We start from the raw sequence: 19,985 nt of genomic DNA, 5'->3' as shown, positions 1-19,985 counted from the left end.
AAATCAGACCCCCGAGGCCTCGGAGTACATTAAGGTTATAGATACGTAATTCAATTGTTAGGTATTATTATTAAAGATATATGAATCAAGTCATTCTCTGTCTTTTGTCTGGTGTGATCAACCATTAACGATTGTTGGAGGTACGATTATAATAATTGATACTTATCGTTTGTTTAAGTTTATTTATGATAAAAATTAGTATTAAATCATCTCAAATTTTTTGTCACACGATATTATCCGTATGCAATATTTAAACTTTTTATTTATTCATCAATAGTTTGTCCACTATTTTTTTTTTTTTTTATACTATTTTTTAAATTACTACACGTGTAATTGATTTCAACAACAACAACAATAATAATAATAATAATATCTATTTTTTTCGTAGATTGTGCCATGTGATTTATAAAAGAGTCTAATTACTCAATAATTGATCTACATACAATAAACTGGTGAGTCTTTAAATCCTAAGTATGTATGTTTGTACATAATAAGCATATAATGCAGTGTTGTATTTAACTATTGATCGTTACACGCATTGATAATTATATATACATATTTAAGACACTCAAACATGATATAAGTACAATGGGTCATGAATTATACGTCATGTGTTTCCAGACTTCCTGGTGGAAAAATATTTCGTCTCAATAATGTTTATTATTCTGTCTGCTCTGCTAGTATTTTATCCTTAGTTTAGTTTCTACTTAATAAGTAAAAACTCAGAGCCTGTCAAATAATATTTAATTATAAATATAGATAAATTAATATTGATATGGTATAATTTTAGTTAATGTTTAACGTTAGTTAGATTTTAAATAGTTTTTAGTTACGAAAAAAATGGCTTCGTTTACATGGGTGGCAGATTCTAAACTCTGGTGGTCAGGCAACACAGGGGTAATTTTTTTTTCTTTACTTAACTCAAACTGTTGTATGTCTAAGTCTTAGTAGTTATTTTTTGTGTGATATGGTAGTCTGTTGAAAAGTATCATCTGTTGGATCGCTGTTTTAATCTTATCTTCGTGTCCTTCATAATCCATTAACATTATCGATAATCCAATTTTAGTTAATAATAACTAAATTGGATTATTACCTTAATAATAAGGTAGATAAATTAATTACGTGTTTTGATCAAAATTAAATAGTTTGATTTTACTATTCTCAGAAATTTAAATTTAACATTATAACTTAACTAAAGGCTTTTAACGGTAAATATTGTAAAATCATTATTTATACGTATAGTCTCAGAATATTGTTAAATTACTTTAAATTTATCAATATGAGTCTTTAAATTTTGGGTAGCATTTATTTTGATCTATCAAAGGCTGTTTTAATTATTATTAATTATATTTAGTAACTATTGACACTTTCTACTGATTAAAAACAACACAAATATAAATAATAAATAATATAAATAAGTACCGATTGATAAATCAACAATTAGTGTAAATTTGTAAATTAATAACGCTTTCAATAAATTTCGTACTAGCTTGTAGATAAAATATGCAGAGCTAATCCCACGTCTAATCGTTACCTTGAAATCGCAAGGACATTTGACACGAAATAGCACAGTTGTAACTACAATATAACACTTCACGTACGGACTGAAGCATTTTTACTCACCTGTTTCAACAAAGTCAGGGCATTCACAACGTGCCTTCATATCAGAGCGTATTGTTCCACGGTTAGAAAATAGTTTACGGCATACTTTCTCAAGTGACTAGATCAAGCCGTAGCTTCAATCTCTGCTAGTTTTTATTTTACTTCTTCCACGATACAAAAACAATGGAATTATATGACACATTATCGTTCGGACGTGAGTGTAGTGATAGTTTGTGCTAGATTTCAAATTGACTTTGCAAGTACTCTAATTAGTTGTGTAGCGTTGTATCAATTTATACTCTAGTTACTACATAGTTTAAAAATATTATAATATTTTAATAATTATTGTAAAAACACAAGGTCATCGTTTTAGTTTTATTTTAAAATCTTGTTAAAATTTAAAAGACATAGTTTCCTTAATAAAATAAAAATATATACTTTTACCTTGCGTTTTTTTTTAACGTTACGATTTACAATGTCTCACTTGCTGCAAAAAAAAACTCGTTCTAGTGACGCTAAAATTTATCGACAAGTTTCATTACAACCGGATTACAGAAAAAATCAATTTTTTTTCTTCAAAGAAAGATCTCAAGATATTGTCCATCGATTACACGAGGTATTTTTAATAAATTCTGTATAAATTTAATTATTACATTTGTCCTCATAATGCAAATTTAAAAAAATTTTCCTATTTCCTGACTCATCTCGTCGAGCTGGTTCAGAATATTCCATTAACTCAAAAGTTTATTTACGATATAACCGACCTTGCCTGTACTATAACTCACACAATTCTTATCGGATCTCTATAAAACGTAGCATAATTTTTTTTTAGACGATTTCCAAGTTTAAGTTTAAAGATCATCTTAATTGATTGATTGGTTTACAAATTACAGCAATACAAAATTTTCAGAAATTCCTAAAAATTTTCACTTGTACTGTTTTTCTCTGTGCAATAACTATTGAATGCGATAGTTACTTAAAATGCGGTAAATTTTATTTATTTTATCATATAACTTCCTATTCTTTAGCAAAACTTGAATTTAATAGGCTTTTTATTTATCAATGCAGTAAAAATGTTTTTCTGATAATTTTAATTTTTTGAAATTTTTTCTCCAATTTAATATTTTTTAATATCAACAAAAAATCTTAGTCAGCTGAAATATTTTATATATTAACAATAGAATTTTTTGAATAATTTAATTTTTTCAACTAAAAAAATTAGGCACTATATCTATGGAACTTGTTGCAGCTGTATTAAATTTTAATTCAGAGTATTAAATGTCCTGTTATTTTCAATCGATTCAGAATAACTTTTAAACATGCAAATCCGGTTAAAATCGGTTGATTTGTTCGTGAGATTGTTGACAAAAGAAAACCAAAAAAAAGATGTTTTTTTGGAATCATTTCGAAAGTCTTCGTTCGATCAATTCAAACTTGAAAATTCTCTAAGATGATCTCAAAAACATAATAAGTGCAATTTTAAGCGCTTAAGTATGGAATTACATATTTTTTTCATATATTTTTACCTTGATTACACGGTAACTATAATTTCGCTCTGGCGGTCAATTTAACCTCTACTTTTAATTCCCCTATCCTATTGAATATTTTCCAATACGATTCAATCTGTTTAAAAAATGTATTGCATCGGATTGAATTGCATTGAGCTTCAATCCGTTTCCGTTTGTTGAGTTGAATTATTATTAAATTTCTGTGAACTCCATCTGGAAGTTTATTAAATATAGGATCTTATTCAATATGTTTAAAAAAAAAAATTTATATCATCTGATCATTTGATGAAATTTTACTTTTGCATTCCTTGTTACATTTTATTATATAAATTTATTTATATTAACGTCTATACTATCAGTTTTCTCATGTCAGAAAAAAATTTTTATTTTATCTTAAAATTAAAGTCACAATTCTCTCATTTTTAACTTATCTTTATTCTTCTTTTATTCTTTATGAAGTGGAAAAATTAAAAGTCAAATGAGAAATATTGTATAGAATTATTCATGACATGTTCATGTTTATTAATAAAATAATTAATAAATAATCAAGTAATTGACGATATTTTTACACGGTTATTTTAGCGGTTTTCTATTCTATAAATATTTTGTTATTTTCTTTACTGAAATAAAATCTTTGGCAATTTGACAACTTCAAACTTAAAATTGAGTCAAATTAAGTCAAAATTAAAATTTTTCTCGGCTGGTATTGTGATTTTATTTGAATAGGAAGTACTTATATTTTCATTTCGGCTGCCGAATGGCATTTTTAGTAGATTTCATAGAAATCTAACTATTGCATCGTTCTTCATGACGGAACTTTTAAGTAAAGTTTCAAGTAATTTAGAAATGCCGGATTTTAAAATTTTCAAAATCTTAAAAATTCATATCTCTTCACTTTCTTTCTCGAATGACTTCTGAATGAGATCCCGAGTCAAAACACAAATCTTAGTTTTAATCTCAGAAGCCTCAATCCCTTTGATGTTTTATTTGCAGCACAGAAAGTAACTCTCCTTTGATACTCAAAATCTTCACTTTAAGGATTCAAGTTATATAAATTATTGAATCTCTGTAAATTGCATCTGAAAACTTTTTAAATAAGCTTCAATTTGAATACTATATCATATGTGTTGTCTCAAAATTATTTCCTATTCTGCTATGCCAGAATTTTTTTTTTTTTTAATAATTGTAGTAGTTTTTTTTTCTATTCATTATTAAAATCTACTTCCATTTCGACTGCCGAATGGCCTTTTTTAAATTTATTATTTGTACTTGGCTATTATTTAAATTTCATCATATAAACTGTTAAAAGTTAAAAAAAAAAAAAAAAGTGTTGTTCATCTTTTTTCCCCCTCGATTTTCTCATCCTCGCTATCAGTTAAACTTGAGTTAAAACGATAATGTATCTGTCGTAGCCAGTACTGGCTGTCAGCTATCAAGCAAAGTCGAATGGAGTTTAATATTTATTTTTTGTTATCTCACTTTCAAGTTGACCATTGCAGTTAATCATCTCCAATACGACGATGAGTATTACCTATCTCCTGAAAAGTGTTTTAGTACATATTAATCCGTTAACGATCGGCCATCGTTACATGGTTCCGTTTACAAAAGTAAAACAATACATTTTTATTATCCACGGGAACAAATTAGCTCATTGTATTTCAAAAAGCAGGATATTTTCCTAGTATTATTCGTATTACATTCATAAACTCAATAAGAAGCTTAATTTTATTTTATCTCCCTACAGTGGTCAGTGATTGTTATTCAAAATTTTTAATTGGCAGTTAGTAAAATGATAATAAGAGTTTTTATCATGCTGAACAATATAAACACTACTGTCGGTATTAGCTGACAAAATGTTTTATAGAAAAAGAAAACAAAGATCTGAATAGTTATGAATTCTTCGAATATTCAGATAGATTTGTCTGAAAGAACAACTTTGTTAAGTGAAGGAAGTAGTCGCTCTTCTTCTGGATCATTTACTTCTTTGATATTCGGATCACGATACTCCTCTTATGGATCTTTTCAAGCTTGTCGACAAGCACTTAGTTCTTTGTGGAAAAAAAATAAGGTAATTTTTTTTTACATCACCCTCAGGCAAATATCTACTGCGTAACGGTATTGACCTTTTCTTCTCATACTTAGTATGAACAGTTAGGGTTGTATTACTAAAAAGTTTAGAGATAAAGCTTAATTTAAAAAAAAAAATAAAAAAATTGACTACACAGCAGAAAAGCTAGACAATACATATTACGGAAAAATATTGTATTAATATTAAATAAATTAATTGAAATATTTTGCTAAATTAATATTTTTTTTTTTTTTTTTAATATTACAAGATTTTAAATTAATTAAAACTCTTTTTGACCTTTTTTTTTTGTACTGTTAGCCTAACAAATTTTCGTTTATTAATTTCTGTTGCCTTTACTAAAGGACTCACCCCGTATAACAATCTATTTTTATTTTTAAATTCTATTTTTGGCGAACCATAAAAGTATAAAAATTATTACATATTTTTTATTGACTTTTTAACAGAGAATTATTTTATGAAATAGTAATTAATAATTATTAACAGTGAATTAATTTATGATAAAAATTTGTAATTTTTTTATTTTTATGGTTCGTTTAAAAAAAAAAAAAATCTAAAAAAGCCGTCACACGAAGTGACCCACTTAAATTATTACTTAGTCAATTTTGTTGATAGAAAAAAAGATTGATTTTTGAAAGCGTCTCTAAGTAGAGAATTTTTTTTTTCTTACAAAGAAAATGTACGGTTTATATTATTAATTTAATTTGAATACAGCAAAAATAAAAAATGAGCGATGATTAATTTTAGTTCTTAAAAAAACTTTTTTCTAAAGTAATTTATAAATTTAAAGGATAAAATATTATACTCGGTAAAAGTTATACTCTAAGAAAAAATTAAAAGCTTCACTTGAATTAAATAAAAATTATTTTAATCAATGCGGTCAATTTTTTTAAAAAAGAACGAATTCTTCAGACAAAACAGTACATGCTTGAAAATTTTTAAGTATTTTTTCTTCTTAAAGTTATTTCAATCAACAAGATTAAGAATTACTGACTCTTGTAAATTTTTCATGAAATCATTGTTTTTTTTTATGCATCTAATGAGAGCAATAAAAGACTAGTAAAAGCTGAACAACTTAAATGACCTTTTCTGTATCGATGACAAAATTAAAAATTTTGGTTCTATTTAAGGGGTTATATCCACTTGCGAGGCAGAAAAAACGCGTTTTTTTGTGAATTTTTTCCAAAGAGGCATTTTATTTTATACATTAATGGAAAAAATGTACTTCAACAGAATTTAATGTATTTTAACAATCAGTGGTTTATTTAAAAAATATTGGATCCCCTAGTTCCTGTAGATGATCTGCGGAGAGACCTCCAAAAAAAGGTGCTTGGCGGTGAACAAGATATCTCTGGTCCAAATTATCTTAAAATCAAAAACCAAAAATATTTAGTTTTGTAATAAATAAGTACAGGTAATGATCGAAGGTCTAGTCAAAATTTTGATTTTTGACAAAATGGCGGCCGTTCAAAAAAAAAATTCAGTTTTTCATGCAAATTTTTCACTTAAAAGTGGCTTAAAAATCGAAATTATTGTCCAAAACCTTATTCCTTCGATCATTACCTGAAAAATATATCTGAGTAAGTCGTGTGAAAATTTCAAACCAATCGGTTTAGCGGTTTCGGAGAAATTTTGTTCACCAACTCTGAAAACACGGTTTTGAGATAAACGCGTTTAAAGTTTCGGGAACGATTTACACTAAATTAAAAATTATTTTTTTTCAACTTACATCGTGTCATCTATTCCAGCACCATAAGAGGAACAGTTAATTTATCAATAACTTTCCCAGTCAATTTACCTTTGCCACCAAGTAACTTTTTTTTTTTTTTTTTTTTTTCCATTCTTATCTTTCATTTCTTCTACTGTATTATTTACTATGTCTCTTAGCCGTTTGCCCATTCTTTTTTGAATATGCCCAATACATTCTTTCTTCGTTACTTCTGTCTCACCATAAGGAGCAGCCTTCAAAATCCCCGAATAAGTTTTAGAGTCACCATCACCGATGTAGTTTCTAAAACGAACTTAATACTTTTCCAATGAACGTTTGAACATGATAATAACAGCATCAACTTCCATTTTTCCTGATGACCCATCGTGGTTAGCTGAGCATACGTCTTTGTGCTCTGCCCACCATTCCTGATATTCAGCAGTATCCTTGTGAGATTTCCAAGGCTCGCATTGCTTACAGTAAGAGCTTTTAACTAAAAGATCAATTATTTTTCCACTGTAGTATCCAATTAGAGATGTAACTCCAAATAGAGAAGTAAATCCCCTTTTTTTCCAAGTCCCATCTCCCGAGACTGTTAAATCACTCTTATGTTCATCACCCTGCTGTTCAGACGTGGCATCCATTTCCTCAACACAAGCTTTTTTTAAAAGTTTATCTGTAACTACTGACACACATTCGTGGATATTTTTAACGATCATATCATATGAAGTTTGGAGCAAAAAAGCTGGCATGTCCATTAGCCCACAAAATTGAGTAGCACCTTTCAAACCTAACCCAAGGGTTCTCATCACAAATATAAAGCGTCGATTTATTTCATACGAGTGTTTGACAAAGTTACAAGAGTTTATACTACGAGGACTACATTTATCACATAAGATAACAATTTTAAAACCAAGTCCACGTTCTGATGCTGTTTCGAATTTTACTGGCTCATGGCAAGTTTTACACAATACATATTCACTAATAGCCGTAAACACAGTTATAAAATTTAAAATTCTATATTCAACTGACGTATCGCGAGTTACACATATTTCCTCTTGCGCTTTAAATTTTTTTGCTGAGGCGCTGAAACTGCTCTCATCATATTCCACGGTTTTCGGATTAAAAACGTTCTTCCGTTTCTTTCTTCGAGACAAAATTTCATTGGAATTTCTACGAGTTTTTCTGCTAATTTTACGAGGCATTTTTGACTTTAATTAATTAAACTATACACACTGAGAAATATATAAACTGAGCACAAACACAACTTGTCCACGTGAAAGATCACTTCTAACTGATGAGTTCACATATTTTTAACCTAAAATTCCTCAACATAAGTTTCAGGTATAAAGTAGATCTTTTGTATTATTATATTAGTGTCTCAAATACAATATAAATCGAGAACAAAAGGATAGAAGCTACCAGAAACAGCTGCTATTCCGGCTCGTGCTCCGCCTACTTTCGAACGCTCGGAGACGTTCTTACTAATACGCTCATATCTCCGAAACTAATTGTCGGATCGATTTGAAATTTTCAGAGAATATTATTGAATATATGTACATTCAAAAAATGAAAAAAAAATCGATTTTTTGAAAATCACAAATGGATATAACCCCTTAAACAAAAAAAAACGCTTACTCTTCAATTATAAATTAAGAAAGAAAAAAATTTCCGCTACTTAAAAAAAAAAAAAACTTAAACTTTCTTTTATATTTACATCTAGAAAACATTTGCCATTGACCCAACAGTAATCTCTTGAGCTTTTAAATATCCCCGAGTCTTACAAACAAATAATAAAATATTTTTCAATAAACTTTATGGCATTTTGTCAACTGGACTCTGACGTATAGGCTTTTTTGGCTCTCAGTTCACCGTGACTGTCGTTTCATTTTCAACCTGGCATTGATAACATTGTCGTATAGCCACTACACGACAATTCCACTTAATTGTCTGCGAATAAATTTATTTTTCCGCAATATACATGCAAGTGTACGCATACAACCATTTAAATATTTTTTTACACTTGGTTTATAAATGTAAAAAAAAAAAAAAAAAAAAATAATTTATGAATTTATAAATTTATAAATCACAATATAAGATTATATAGTTCACGCCGAGATAAGCTGTTAAAATAATTCCGCTCTTAAAAACTCACCGCTGATTATACTTGGTTGCATTATTAAGTGCAAAGCTTACAGATTAAATATTGATTTTTTTTTTATTGACTGAGCAGAATAAATAAAATAACAAGTAATAAATGAATAAAATAGAGCACGCTTCAGGATGATTGAATCGAAGAGAGAGTAGACGTCAAATCGAAGAATAGTTTGAGTGAATTGGATTGGACTGAGCACTCTACAAAGAGGCTTACATTAAATGTTGAATTATTGCAAAAAAACTAGCAACTGTCAGCTTAGCGTGCCGCGGAGCTAGTCTGAGGCACATCTCTCTAACAATATGTACACATGAAGCGTTACATATAATATTTGTGATCTGTCGTGTATAAATGTTGATCCACAATGTGGGGAAACACCACGAGCACGAGTGTCACCGAGTTTCTCTCTCAGTATCATGTGTACATATAGCTTTCGGGATATAACTAACAAGATATATATTAAGCGTAATACGCGACTTTAATATCTTTGAGTTTCATTCGTTCTGTGTAGCTCGTAAGACAACAATTTTTAGTTTCATCACAAGTAATACATCTTATAATTATACTTAATTTTTTAAACTGTCAGTTATCTAGAACGTTTTATATTTATTAAATGTTACTTTTTATAAATAATTATTTAAAAGCTTAATATAGAGAAAAAAAGTTTTTAAATTATAACATAGATTTACAACAAGTATGTCGGGAAGAAATTTGGAGAAGATGCTTAGACTCACTAATTTATCTAGGGTCTGTAAAATTAATATTTATTTATTATTTAATTTAATTTATATTTTAAGTTTATTAAAATTATAATTTATCATTTCAGTCGCGTGTTGCCTATCATATGATGCAAGCAATTAATCATATCTCAGTATCATATAAAAATATTGTTTGTTTTAGTTTTTTATTTTATTAGTGATAATTTAAGAATTTAAATTATTTATTTGTCTTTTATTATCAATTATTAAATTTCTATTCTCGAACAATAATAATAATAATAATTGGCCCGCAGCTTTAAACACAAATAAATTAGTAATTTTCATGCTCAGTGAATGAAGGACACTATTTAAAGAAAAGGCGCTTAATGATAAGCTAAAACGAAGGATGCCATGCGGAAAGCTGACGCCAGTAGCAGAGAGGTCAAGATTGCGTGTTCAGTTTATCACATTGATACCCAAGATAATGGAAACCAGCCGGAGAATAATAACGAGAGTAAGGAGACGAAGAAAGAAAAAAATACTGAGGCTGTGTCTTTAATTAAATTCAACGCTAAATCATTGACAATTGAAAACAAATCCCGAGAAATTATAAACAAAACAATTCGAGTAAGTCCATCAGTTCGTTCAATTGAAAAAAAATCTAAAAACAATGGAAATGTTGTTTTAACGACTTTACAAGTACCAGATCCTGAAAAGCTTCATACTAATGGTTTCAATTCTCAAGATCTAAGAGATGAAGACAAGTTTTTTAATGAAAATTCTCCAGAAGTTGTTGATAATAAATTGGACAAAGATTTTGATGTTGCAGCAATAATTGGAAGAAATGATAAAAGAAAATCAAGCATCACTAATATGGCCATTAGTTCCAGCATTGCAGCAAGTCTAATTGGTATTTCTTTACAAGTGCCCCGTAATCTTGTAAAAAAAGATCCCGAGCGAGGATTTCACAGTGCAGCGCAGTCAATAAATTCCATTTGCACGAGTATCAGCGATGACACAGTCCTAGATGAAGTTGTTATGCCTTCAAGCTGTCTTTCAGCGAGAAGAAAATCGCGACTACCGTTGCTGCGTCTTCACATGCCGCAGCCGCACTCTTGGTCTAATTTCATCTCAGGATCTACTGAACCCGATGAATTGCGGTCTCATACCGGTAGTAATCACCATCATCATCATCATCATTATCATTTTCCACATATTCCTGTACCGACAATCACATTCACCGGCGACGGACCCGGTCGCAAGTTCAGCATTGGCATAAGACGTCACTCGCAGACGGTTAGTCCGGGCTATTAATAAAAAAAATCATGTTATTTTTTTTTTTTCTTTTTAAAAACAAACAAATAATAAATTTTACTAAATACATTTATACTAAGACAAGAGATAAAACATCTGAAGCATTATTATTGCATGCTTATGATAGTTATTGTTATTAACTTGAGTGTTGGCTGTATAATAATTTAATGTGGCTATCAAATGTTATTAGTGAGTGTAATTAGTATAATAGTAAAAGGAAATATAATTTTGAAAGATTATAGATATTATTAGATATAAAAACTCCCAGCTAAACCTGTTATCACTTGCTTGTTTACCTTCAGACTGTGAGTAAAAGCGACCAAATTGTCTTATCGCCATCAACGGTTGCTGACACGACGAATTACTACAGTAATAAATATACTTCTATTACATTGTAGGTGCTATTCCATATGTATACATATATTAAACAGGAATAAATAGTCACTTGAATATAACTATGTGTTTATTAATGTCGCAAGTGGCATAAAAAAAATAAATAAAAAATAACACTTCAATAAGAGTCTTTCTTAATTTTTACTAGGTGTAAATGTATTTGCTTGGTAGTGAAAAATAAAAGTAGTTACAGCGCTAAACTCCTGGAGTTAGGACGTGCTGAAAGTTTTAATAATATTTTATAAAAAATGCAGCTGCCAATAATATCATGGATGAACAGTGTGTCTTCTCTCTACGATTTTACCTCTACATCGCAAAATGTAAGGTTTACTTCACAGCAAATAATGAGACCGTCAAATGACCAATGATACATGACTTTGTTTTTAATTAATTTTGAGTGTTATTTTATATTAATTACTGAGCTGATTAATTATTATAAATATTAATTTATGCCTCTCTAATATCGCGTGTTGTTTATTTAATATATAAAAAAAAAAAAAAAAAAAAAAAAAAAATTAAACTAATAATTGTTATTTTGTTGATTTTCACAGACTCTTCACCGGTCGGACTCGATGGTGTCGTTGTGCTACCGACCACTTGCCACTTATATTACCGAGGACAACATCAGTGCTCTTCAAAATTTTCTTGAGAATAAAAGAATACCTATAGACGATCGTGATGAGGTAAATATTTTTATAAAGTAGTAATTAATTAATTAATTGATTGATTAATAATTTTTTTTAAACTATAGAATGGAAGTACGGCTCTCATCCTTGCGGCAACGAAGGGTAAAATTCACTTCGTTCGTGAGCTCATCAATCATGGAGCAGATGTCAATGCCGAAGACGCCGACAACTGGACAGCGTTGCTGTGCGCAGCAAAAGAAGGACATACTGAAGTGTGTCTGGAATTGCTGGAACACGGAGCGGACTTGGAGCACAGAGACTTGGGAGGGTGGACTGCACTTATGTGGGCATCCTACAAAGGTCTTTTAGCAACGGTAACTCTGTTTCTGTCGCGCGGTGCTGATGTTAATGCTCATGGAAATTATCACATATCATCTTTGTTGTGGGCTGCTGGTAGAGGACACGCTGAAATTGTCAAACAGCTAGTCGTTAATGGTGCTAAAGTTAACGTTGGTGATAAGTACGGGACAACAGCGCTGATTTGGGCATCAAGAAAAGGAAATCTTGAAATAGTAGACACTCTTTTGAGGGCTGGAGCTAACGTTGACACTGCTGGAATGTATTCCTGGACGGCATTGATTGTCGCGGCTATTGGTAATTACATAGACGTGGTTATGCTGCTGTTGGAATACAAACCAAACATAAATGCACTGGATAAAGATGGATACACTGCATTGGCAATAGCCTCCCGCGAAGGATATCATGAGATAGTTTCGGCTCTACTAAATGCCGGTGCGTACATTAACATTCAAGACCGTGCTGGTGATACTAATTTAATTCATGCGGTTAAAAATGGGCATCGAAGCGTTGCAGAGGCGCTTTTAAAAAAGCACGTGGACGTTAATATTGCTGGTAAAGATAGAAAAACTGCTACGTATATTGCCGTTGAAAAGGGAAACACAGTGATATTAAAATTACTATTACAAGCAAATCCCGATCTTGAAATAGCTACTAAAGACGGTGACACGCCGTTATTACGCGCTGTTAGATCGCGTAATGGTGAAATAGTTCAATTATTATTAGATAAAAATGCCAAAGTTCATGCTACGGATAATAAAGGCGACACGGTATTACATATTGCGATGCGAGCACGCTCTAAAGCGATAGTTGAAATACTTTTGAGAAATCCGAAAAATAGCCAGCTGCTGTATCGTCCTAATAAACAAGGTGAGACGCCCTACAATATTGATTTGAAGCATCCAAAGACAATTTTAGGTCAAGTTTTCGGCGCCCGACGGCTCAACACTAATGAGGACAACGAAAATATGCTGGGGTATGATTTATACAGTAGCGCTCTGGCTGATATTCTTAGCGAGCCTTCTCTTTCAACACCAATCACCGTGGGATTGTATGCTAAATGGGGATCGGGAAAATCATTTTTACTTAACAAGCTACGAGAAGAGATGAAGAATTTTGCTAAACAGTGGATTGATCCTGCATTTCAATTCTCAACGTTACTTTTAATTGTTACTTTTCATATATCTGTACTGATCGGAGTTACTGTGGGCTTAACTTTGTTATCGTGGATCATCGGTCTTATAGTAGGTGCCTCATTATTTATTTTGGTTTACTCTGTACTGGGGCTCACGTGGTACGCAAATAAGCATTATAATTGGCGATGGCCATGTAAGTTCAATGTCGCACTGACAACTAAGCTCAATTCATTAAGACTATTACTTCAAGTAACATTTTGTCATCCTCCTGGTAACCAACTAAACGACGGCCTAACGATACAGCCAATTAAATTTTACTTTACCGATCAAACACGAGTGGGAACGACAGCTGCTGGTGAAAATGCAGTTGTACAAATGGTCGGATCACTCTATGACTCAATAGAAAATGATTTTGGGTCACTTGTCACACGGTTGTATCGAGCGTTTAGACCAAAACCTGTTAAATCAACTACCAATTGGAGGTGGAGGCATCTCTGTTGTCTGCCTTATATTGTTATTTTTGAATTTTGTTTTTTTAGCTTTCTTGTAGGCATATCAGTAGTGACAATATACTTTGTAGACAGTTACAATCAAATAGAAACGATAAAACCTTTCACAGCACACATTATTATGATAACTGTTGCGCTTTTATTAGCCTTCAATGTCATTGCCAATTTGTATACATGGAGCCGAACATTTAGAGCTTTAATATTCTCTCAGAGGAGACATTTACAAAGGAGTATTGCTAAGTTGGATACACTTAAAAGTGAAGGATTTATACAAACGTTAAAGTATGAAGTTACTTTGATGATAGAAATGGTCAAGTGCCTGGATAGTTTTACTGCTCAACAAAGTAGACTAGTATTAATTGTTGATGGATTAGATAGTTGTGAACAAGACAAAGTATTACTTGTTCTTGATGCAATGCAAGCACTTTTTCTTGACAATAGTTGTCCATTTATTATAATCCTGGCAATAGATCCTCACATAATATCAAAAGCTGTTGAGGTAAACAGCCGACGACTGTTTACTGAATCAAATATTGGAGGTCATGATTATTTACGGAATATGGTCCATGTGCCTTTCTATCTACAGAACAGCGGACTGCGTAAGGTTAAAGTTGCACAACAAACAGCGCAACACTACAACAAAAAGGCGACCTGGTACGAGACCGAGGAAAGCGTTAATTATGCGACAACAAGTACGATGCATCACCCGGTATCAAACAGACGCTTGAGTACCGAGTCGAGTGTCATGAATAGCAATGAGAAATTAAAACCACCGAGTCGTAAAGGCAGCAGAAAAATGAGACTCAGTGAATCAATTGCCAGCAGCATTGGAAGCAATTTAAATCGTCTGGGAGGCGCCCAAGATTTAAACAAAATGCTGCTCACTGATGATTACTTTAGTGACGTTAATCCACGTAGTATGAGACGTTTGATGAATGTTGTATATGTTACTGGTAATTATTATTTATCCTTTCAATACATAACAATAATAATAATAATAATAATGCATTCATATGTAATGTATGTTGATATTGATTCAATTCGTCTGTTGTTTGATATATTAATTTATTCTTTATGTACACAGGGAGATTATTGAAAGCATTCCAAATTGATTTCAACTGGTATCATTTAGCCAGCTGGATCAATATTACTGAACAATGGCCTTTTCGTACGTCATGGATAATTCATTATTATGATAAATGTGAAGAGATTGATGACTCAACGTCGTTAAAAGTTTTATATGATAAGTAAGTAATAATAGTTGAGATTAAAAATATTTATTGAGTATATAATGTTTTGATTGTTATTTTATTGCAGAGTGCGGCCACAGATACCAACACTTAAAGAAATTCAACCACTTTTGGAAATAGATCGAGATGAACGTAAACTCGATGTATTTCTCACTGTTCATCGCAGTGATCTTCTTGTTAGCGATTTGAAAATATTCTTGCCATTTACGATAAACCTTGATCCGTATATTAAAAAAAAAATAAAAGAGGAACAACAGACTTTAGAGGAGGACAATCATTTTGGGATTTATAAAAATCCGTGGCAAAAAACTGCCATTGATCCTTGGGTTTCTAATCGGACTAATTTGACAAATCGCCATGCTAAGCTTACTAAAGCTCCGAGCTTACAGAGATCAACCTACCCTCCTCCACCTCCTATGTGGCCAATGGCTCCGATGCCTCCAATGGCTTATGACTGGAGTCAAACTCCCTGGATGTCAATACCGCCTGTTGAATTAATAAGTAAAGCATTATCAGCTACCACGACTTTGCCACCAGAGATTCTTGAAATAAAGCTGTCGAGTTTGTCAGTTGATAGTATTTGTGATCTTTTGTCTAAAATTGATGAATTGAATCCAAATAATCTCGAATCTTATAAGAGTTTAGTCAGAGAAAACAATATCACTGGCAAAGTTTTGTTACTTTGTGACTTAATGGAATTGAAGCAGGTAAATAATTTAAATTTATTTTTTTTTTTAATGTTCAAAGATCAATTTTTTCTTATTATTATTTTTTACAGATACTGAGAATGACTTTTGGTGACTGGGAATTATTCCGTATAGTGATTATTTCATTGCGTGAGCAAGAACGAACGTCATTTACAACGTTTGAAGAAGGTTCACGCAGTGTTCGCTTTACAGTTCAATCAGAAATTAATCGCAAAGGTATTATGAGTAAAAAAAAAAGTAATGATCATTTATATTTATATCATTTGAATTTTTAATCTTGATTATATAAATATTTATAGACCCCAGAGATATTCAAAGCAGTAACCCGAGAATTCTCACCCATGTAGATAAAGAAAAATCTATAAGTAGAACAGATGGACCACCAAGACGTGAATCCTCAAAGCATTCTATAATGGAAAAGCAGGTAAGAAATTTTAAAAGAAAAAATAAATTAAAATAAATAAAACATGGGTTTTCATTTACTTCCACTATTTGTCATGCACACATTGTCATATACTGCGGAACCAGTTCCAGGTAAAAAAAAAAAAAAAAACACCCTCATCCTTTAGATTATAATTATGCATTATAAAATAAATTATTCATAATATGATAACAGAGTTTCCATAATGCATGAAACGGTGTTTAATGTTAAGTATAAATAATTTACATATGAAAATTTTGAAAATACGCATATTATAAAAGTATTTGGCGTGTTAGGTAACTCTCGAGGAACAGATGATTTGCGGAGCCCTTCAAACTTTGAACGAAGAAGCTTGCGAAGATGTTTTGAATGTACCATCGCCCAGTGTAGTACCACCACCAGACTCACTTCCAGGTGAGCCTACTACTTCTCTTCCACTTTCACTGCCTATGGTTATAGTTGAAGAACCGCCGAAGTCTGATCAAAGCCCTGACATCCACGAAAAATACGGCACACACTTCTAGTCAGATTATGCGATATTTATTTTCATTATATTGCGAACCAGCTATGATAAATTAGATTCTTTTATTAATAATGTTTTAAATTGCTTCTTCCAACTACAGCTGATATTTTTATACTTTTAAATAAATAATTGCTTGTATACAAAAGCACTAAATCCAAATCAAAACCTAGATATTAATGATAAAATAATATTAATAATAATAATAATAATAATAATAATAATAATAATAATAATAATAATAATAATAAAATAAAAATAATCAAAAAAATATCACGAATGAGATTAAATGTTTGATAATTAATGTCTTGAGCTTAATGAAACAAAAATGTTTTAAAATATTTTATTTTTTTCTTTTAAACCAAATAGAAAGGAATTATATAGTATTAGTTTGATAAGTATTAAGACGTGTGAACTGATAATAAAGCATTAAAAAATAATTATTCTGGTATAAACCAAGATTTGTAAATACGTTTTCTCGACGTGTAATTACTAATTATATAAATGACGTTTAACACGTCGATAAAACTTACTGGAAAATTACTTGTATATTTTACTGTCAGGTGATAGATAGAAAAAAAAAAAATAAAATAATAAAATACAGGTTGATGTGAAACTGTGATAAGAAGTATATGGCTATTGCCAATGATTTACGAATAATTGCGTTACTTTTAATTGATGCGGAAAATAAATAAAAAAAAAAAAAAAAAAAAAAATGGATCTCAATTTTATTTTCACTATTATATATCAATAATACTTATTTAGAATAATTGACGTTTTCTGCATCACCAGTTACATTATTAAATATTGTTATACTTTATTAATGGCAATAAAAAACGGTTACATCAAAAAAAAATTTTGTATGATTTTATTTGCTTTATTATAAATTTTTGATGCTCGATAAATTATTTGGAATTATAAATTAAAAATAACGCTTATGCTTAATCATTTTTCTAGATGTCAGGGCAGGTCTTGTTAGACAACGTGACCAGATAGATTGCTCAATAGCTTATTAAACACTATCTTATTTAATTTAAAAAAAAAAAAACTACACAACACATAGAATAAAAATAAAAATAGACAGAGTAAAAAATATTATTAGAAAATTATTTTCTAGGTGGGCGAGCACGATCAGTTAGTGTCACAACAGCCCCTGACACAGACTACGTCCTTCTCCAACCGTCTCCTATTTACCACTGGGTCCCAGTACCCGACAAGCCTGAGAGCTCAGACGACAGTTCTCAAGGCTCGACGACTCAGCTACATCGATCAAGCTCACAGCGAAGTGTCACCTCCCAACGAAGCATCAGGTCTACTTATTCTATCGGGAATCGCGGAAAGAAGAAACCAACAACTAGCACTGCCACCCGTCCAACCTCGCTCCGGATATCACCAACAGCGTCACCACGACCCGCTTATCGTTCCAAGTCGACTGACGAGTATCCCACCAATGAGAGCCAAACAAACAGCAATAATATGAGACACTCGACTCCGACAATTACTGATGAAATAAGAATAATAGTACCAACCGTACCTACGAATTTAGATAAATTAAGTAAACTCAAAGACCGTTTAATAGGCACAACATCATCAAGTCCTTCGTTACACGCGTGCGAAAGTGACGATGAATCAACACCATTGGTGTCTGAACTTTCAACACCCTCACACACGCAATCCGACAGTGTTTTCACCCACACAATGAGTCCTGAAAGTGATGATCAATCGCCCCTTTCTATGAAGAGTTTGCCGCAAACTGGAGAACACGCTGTTGATATGGAGTACTGCGATTCCATGGGTCTTGTTATCCATGAGTCGGATATGAAACCGCTATCACGACAAAATGCTGAAGACTGGGACAATCCAGAGACACCGGTGTAACACGAGTACAATCTTTTTTCTTTTTCTTTTTTTAAATTTATTTTTTACTGTACATTTGTTAACTTGATAAGAATACGCATTAAGGTATTTTACGGCTTTCAAAATTTCACTGTTGATAAGATAATTTTACATTTATAAATGTACTATGGAATTACTCGAATATTAAGTAATAAGCACACGAGGCATTGACATAGTTAATTTTATATTTATTTTTTTTTTTCACTTTTATCAGTAATTTAATTTGATGTTAATTACTTCGAAAACTAATTATTGTACAGAAAGATGAGTTGATGAAGTTATTGTTAATTATTTGTAGCTAATACGAATTGAATATAATGGTTTACGCTATTGAGACTATGATTGACAGTTAGAAAATATGAAAATGAAATAAGCAGACATCTGACATTTTTTAAAATTTTTTTCATTAAATAAGTTATAACAAAAAAAAAATTTATAAGTGTAATTTTTTAAAAATATTTTTTTAGTTGTAATTTAATTAATGAAAGAAAATCAAAAATTTTTAAATGTCTATTAATTTCAATATCATTTAGAAAATTGCCTACTTAATTAATTATTTAAGTAAAATTCAGCCATGTTATCGTTGGTTTTTAAATTATTGAAAGAGAATCACTCGGTATTTCATTGAAGAAGCTACTTAAATATATGTGATACATAATTTTATCACGACGTTAGAGTGCCTTGATTAAATGTAAATAAATAAATTAATAAGATTCAATCGTTTGCAATTATTTAATTATCTAACCTAATTAATGAAATTCTATTTATTAAAAGTATTTTTTAAAAATTACTTACAGTTATTGTTTTTAATTGACAGCTTCATCGTGACATTAAATTTAGCTGTCACTTCAAAATCGTTTTAATTTTTATTTTTTAATAATAAATTTTTAGAATAAATTTGTTTGTTAAAGAAAATTAAAAAATTGTCAAGTGACAGCTAACTTTAATGTTATAGCTTCATTAAATTAGATAAATAAATTTTGAGATGGAAATTATGACTCAAAATTATATCATTCGAAATTTAAATTTTAACAATTAATTTTAATTATGAATAGTAAATTATTCAACTAATCATATTCAAGTGTCACAAAAATAATTT

At 30.6% G+C, this 19,985-nt stretch overlaps 2 protein-coding genes across 4 annotated transcripts; one reads left to right on the top strand and one right to left on the bottom strand.

Moving 5' to 3' along the window:
- The first annotated feature begins 388 nt into the window (after positions 1 to 388).
- On the top strand, positions 389 to 19,604 carry Arms (Ankyrin repeat-rich membrane spanning). Of its 3 annotated transcripts, none has more exons than XM_074246868.1 (9): positions 389 to 452; positions 12,016 to 12,147; positions 12,216 to 15,045; positions 15,177 to 15,339; positions 15,410 to 16,049; positions 16,121 to 16,265; positions 16,349 to 16,473; positions 16,767 to 16,884; positions 18,108 to 19,604. In XM_074246868.1, the coding sequence occupies exons 2-9, from the start codon at positions 12,037 to 12,039 to the stop codon at positions 18,866 to 18,868; spliced, it is 4,893 nt and encodes a 1,630-aa protein (XP_074102969.1). In that variant the 5' UTR covers positions 389 to 452; positions 12,016 to 12,036; the 3' UTR covers positions 18,869 to 19,604. The 3 variants fall into 3 exon arrangements, with proteins under 3 accessions (XP_074102969.1, XP_074102968.1, XP_074102967.1); XM_074246867.1 differs by lacking the exon at positions 389 to 452 and adding an exon at positions 1,654 to 2,218; XM_074246866.1 differs by lacking the exon at positions 389 to 452 and adding an exon at positions 9,912 to 11,053.
- Positions 6,133 to 8,598, bottom strand: LOC141530031 (uncharacterized). The gene is made up of 2 exons (XM_074246871.1): positions 6,926 to 8,598; positions 6,133 to 6,561 (listed from the first exon to the last, which is right to left on the bottom strand). Exon 1 carries the CDS (start codon positions 8,107 to 8,109, stop codon positions 7,219 to 7,221), a length of 891 nt encoding a protein of 296 aa, XP_074102972.1. The 5' UTR covers positions 8,110 to 8,598; the 3' UTR covers positions 6,133 to 6,561; positions 6,926 to 7,218.
- Positions 19,605 to 19,985: the final 381 nt, after the last annotated feature.

This window comes from Cotesia typhae, unplaced genomic scaffold (genome assembly GCF_013202065.1).
Source record: "Cotesia typhae breed Kobodo isofemale line unplaced genomic scaffold, CoteBio_Ctyphae contig_48, whole genome shotgun sequence".
In the NCBI taxonomy this organism is placed as follows: domain Eukaryota; kingdom Metazoa; phylum Arthropoda; class Insecta; order Hymenoptera; family Braconidae; genus Cotesia; species Cotesia typhae.
Note: the sequence above shows the minus strand (reverse complement) of the source record. Positions and strands in the feature narration are given on the sequence as shown.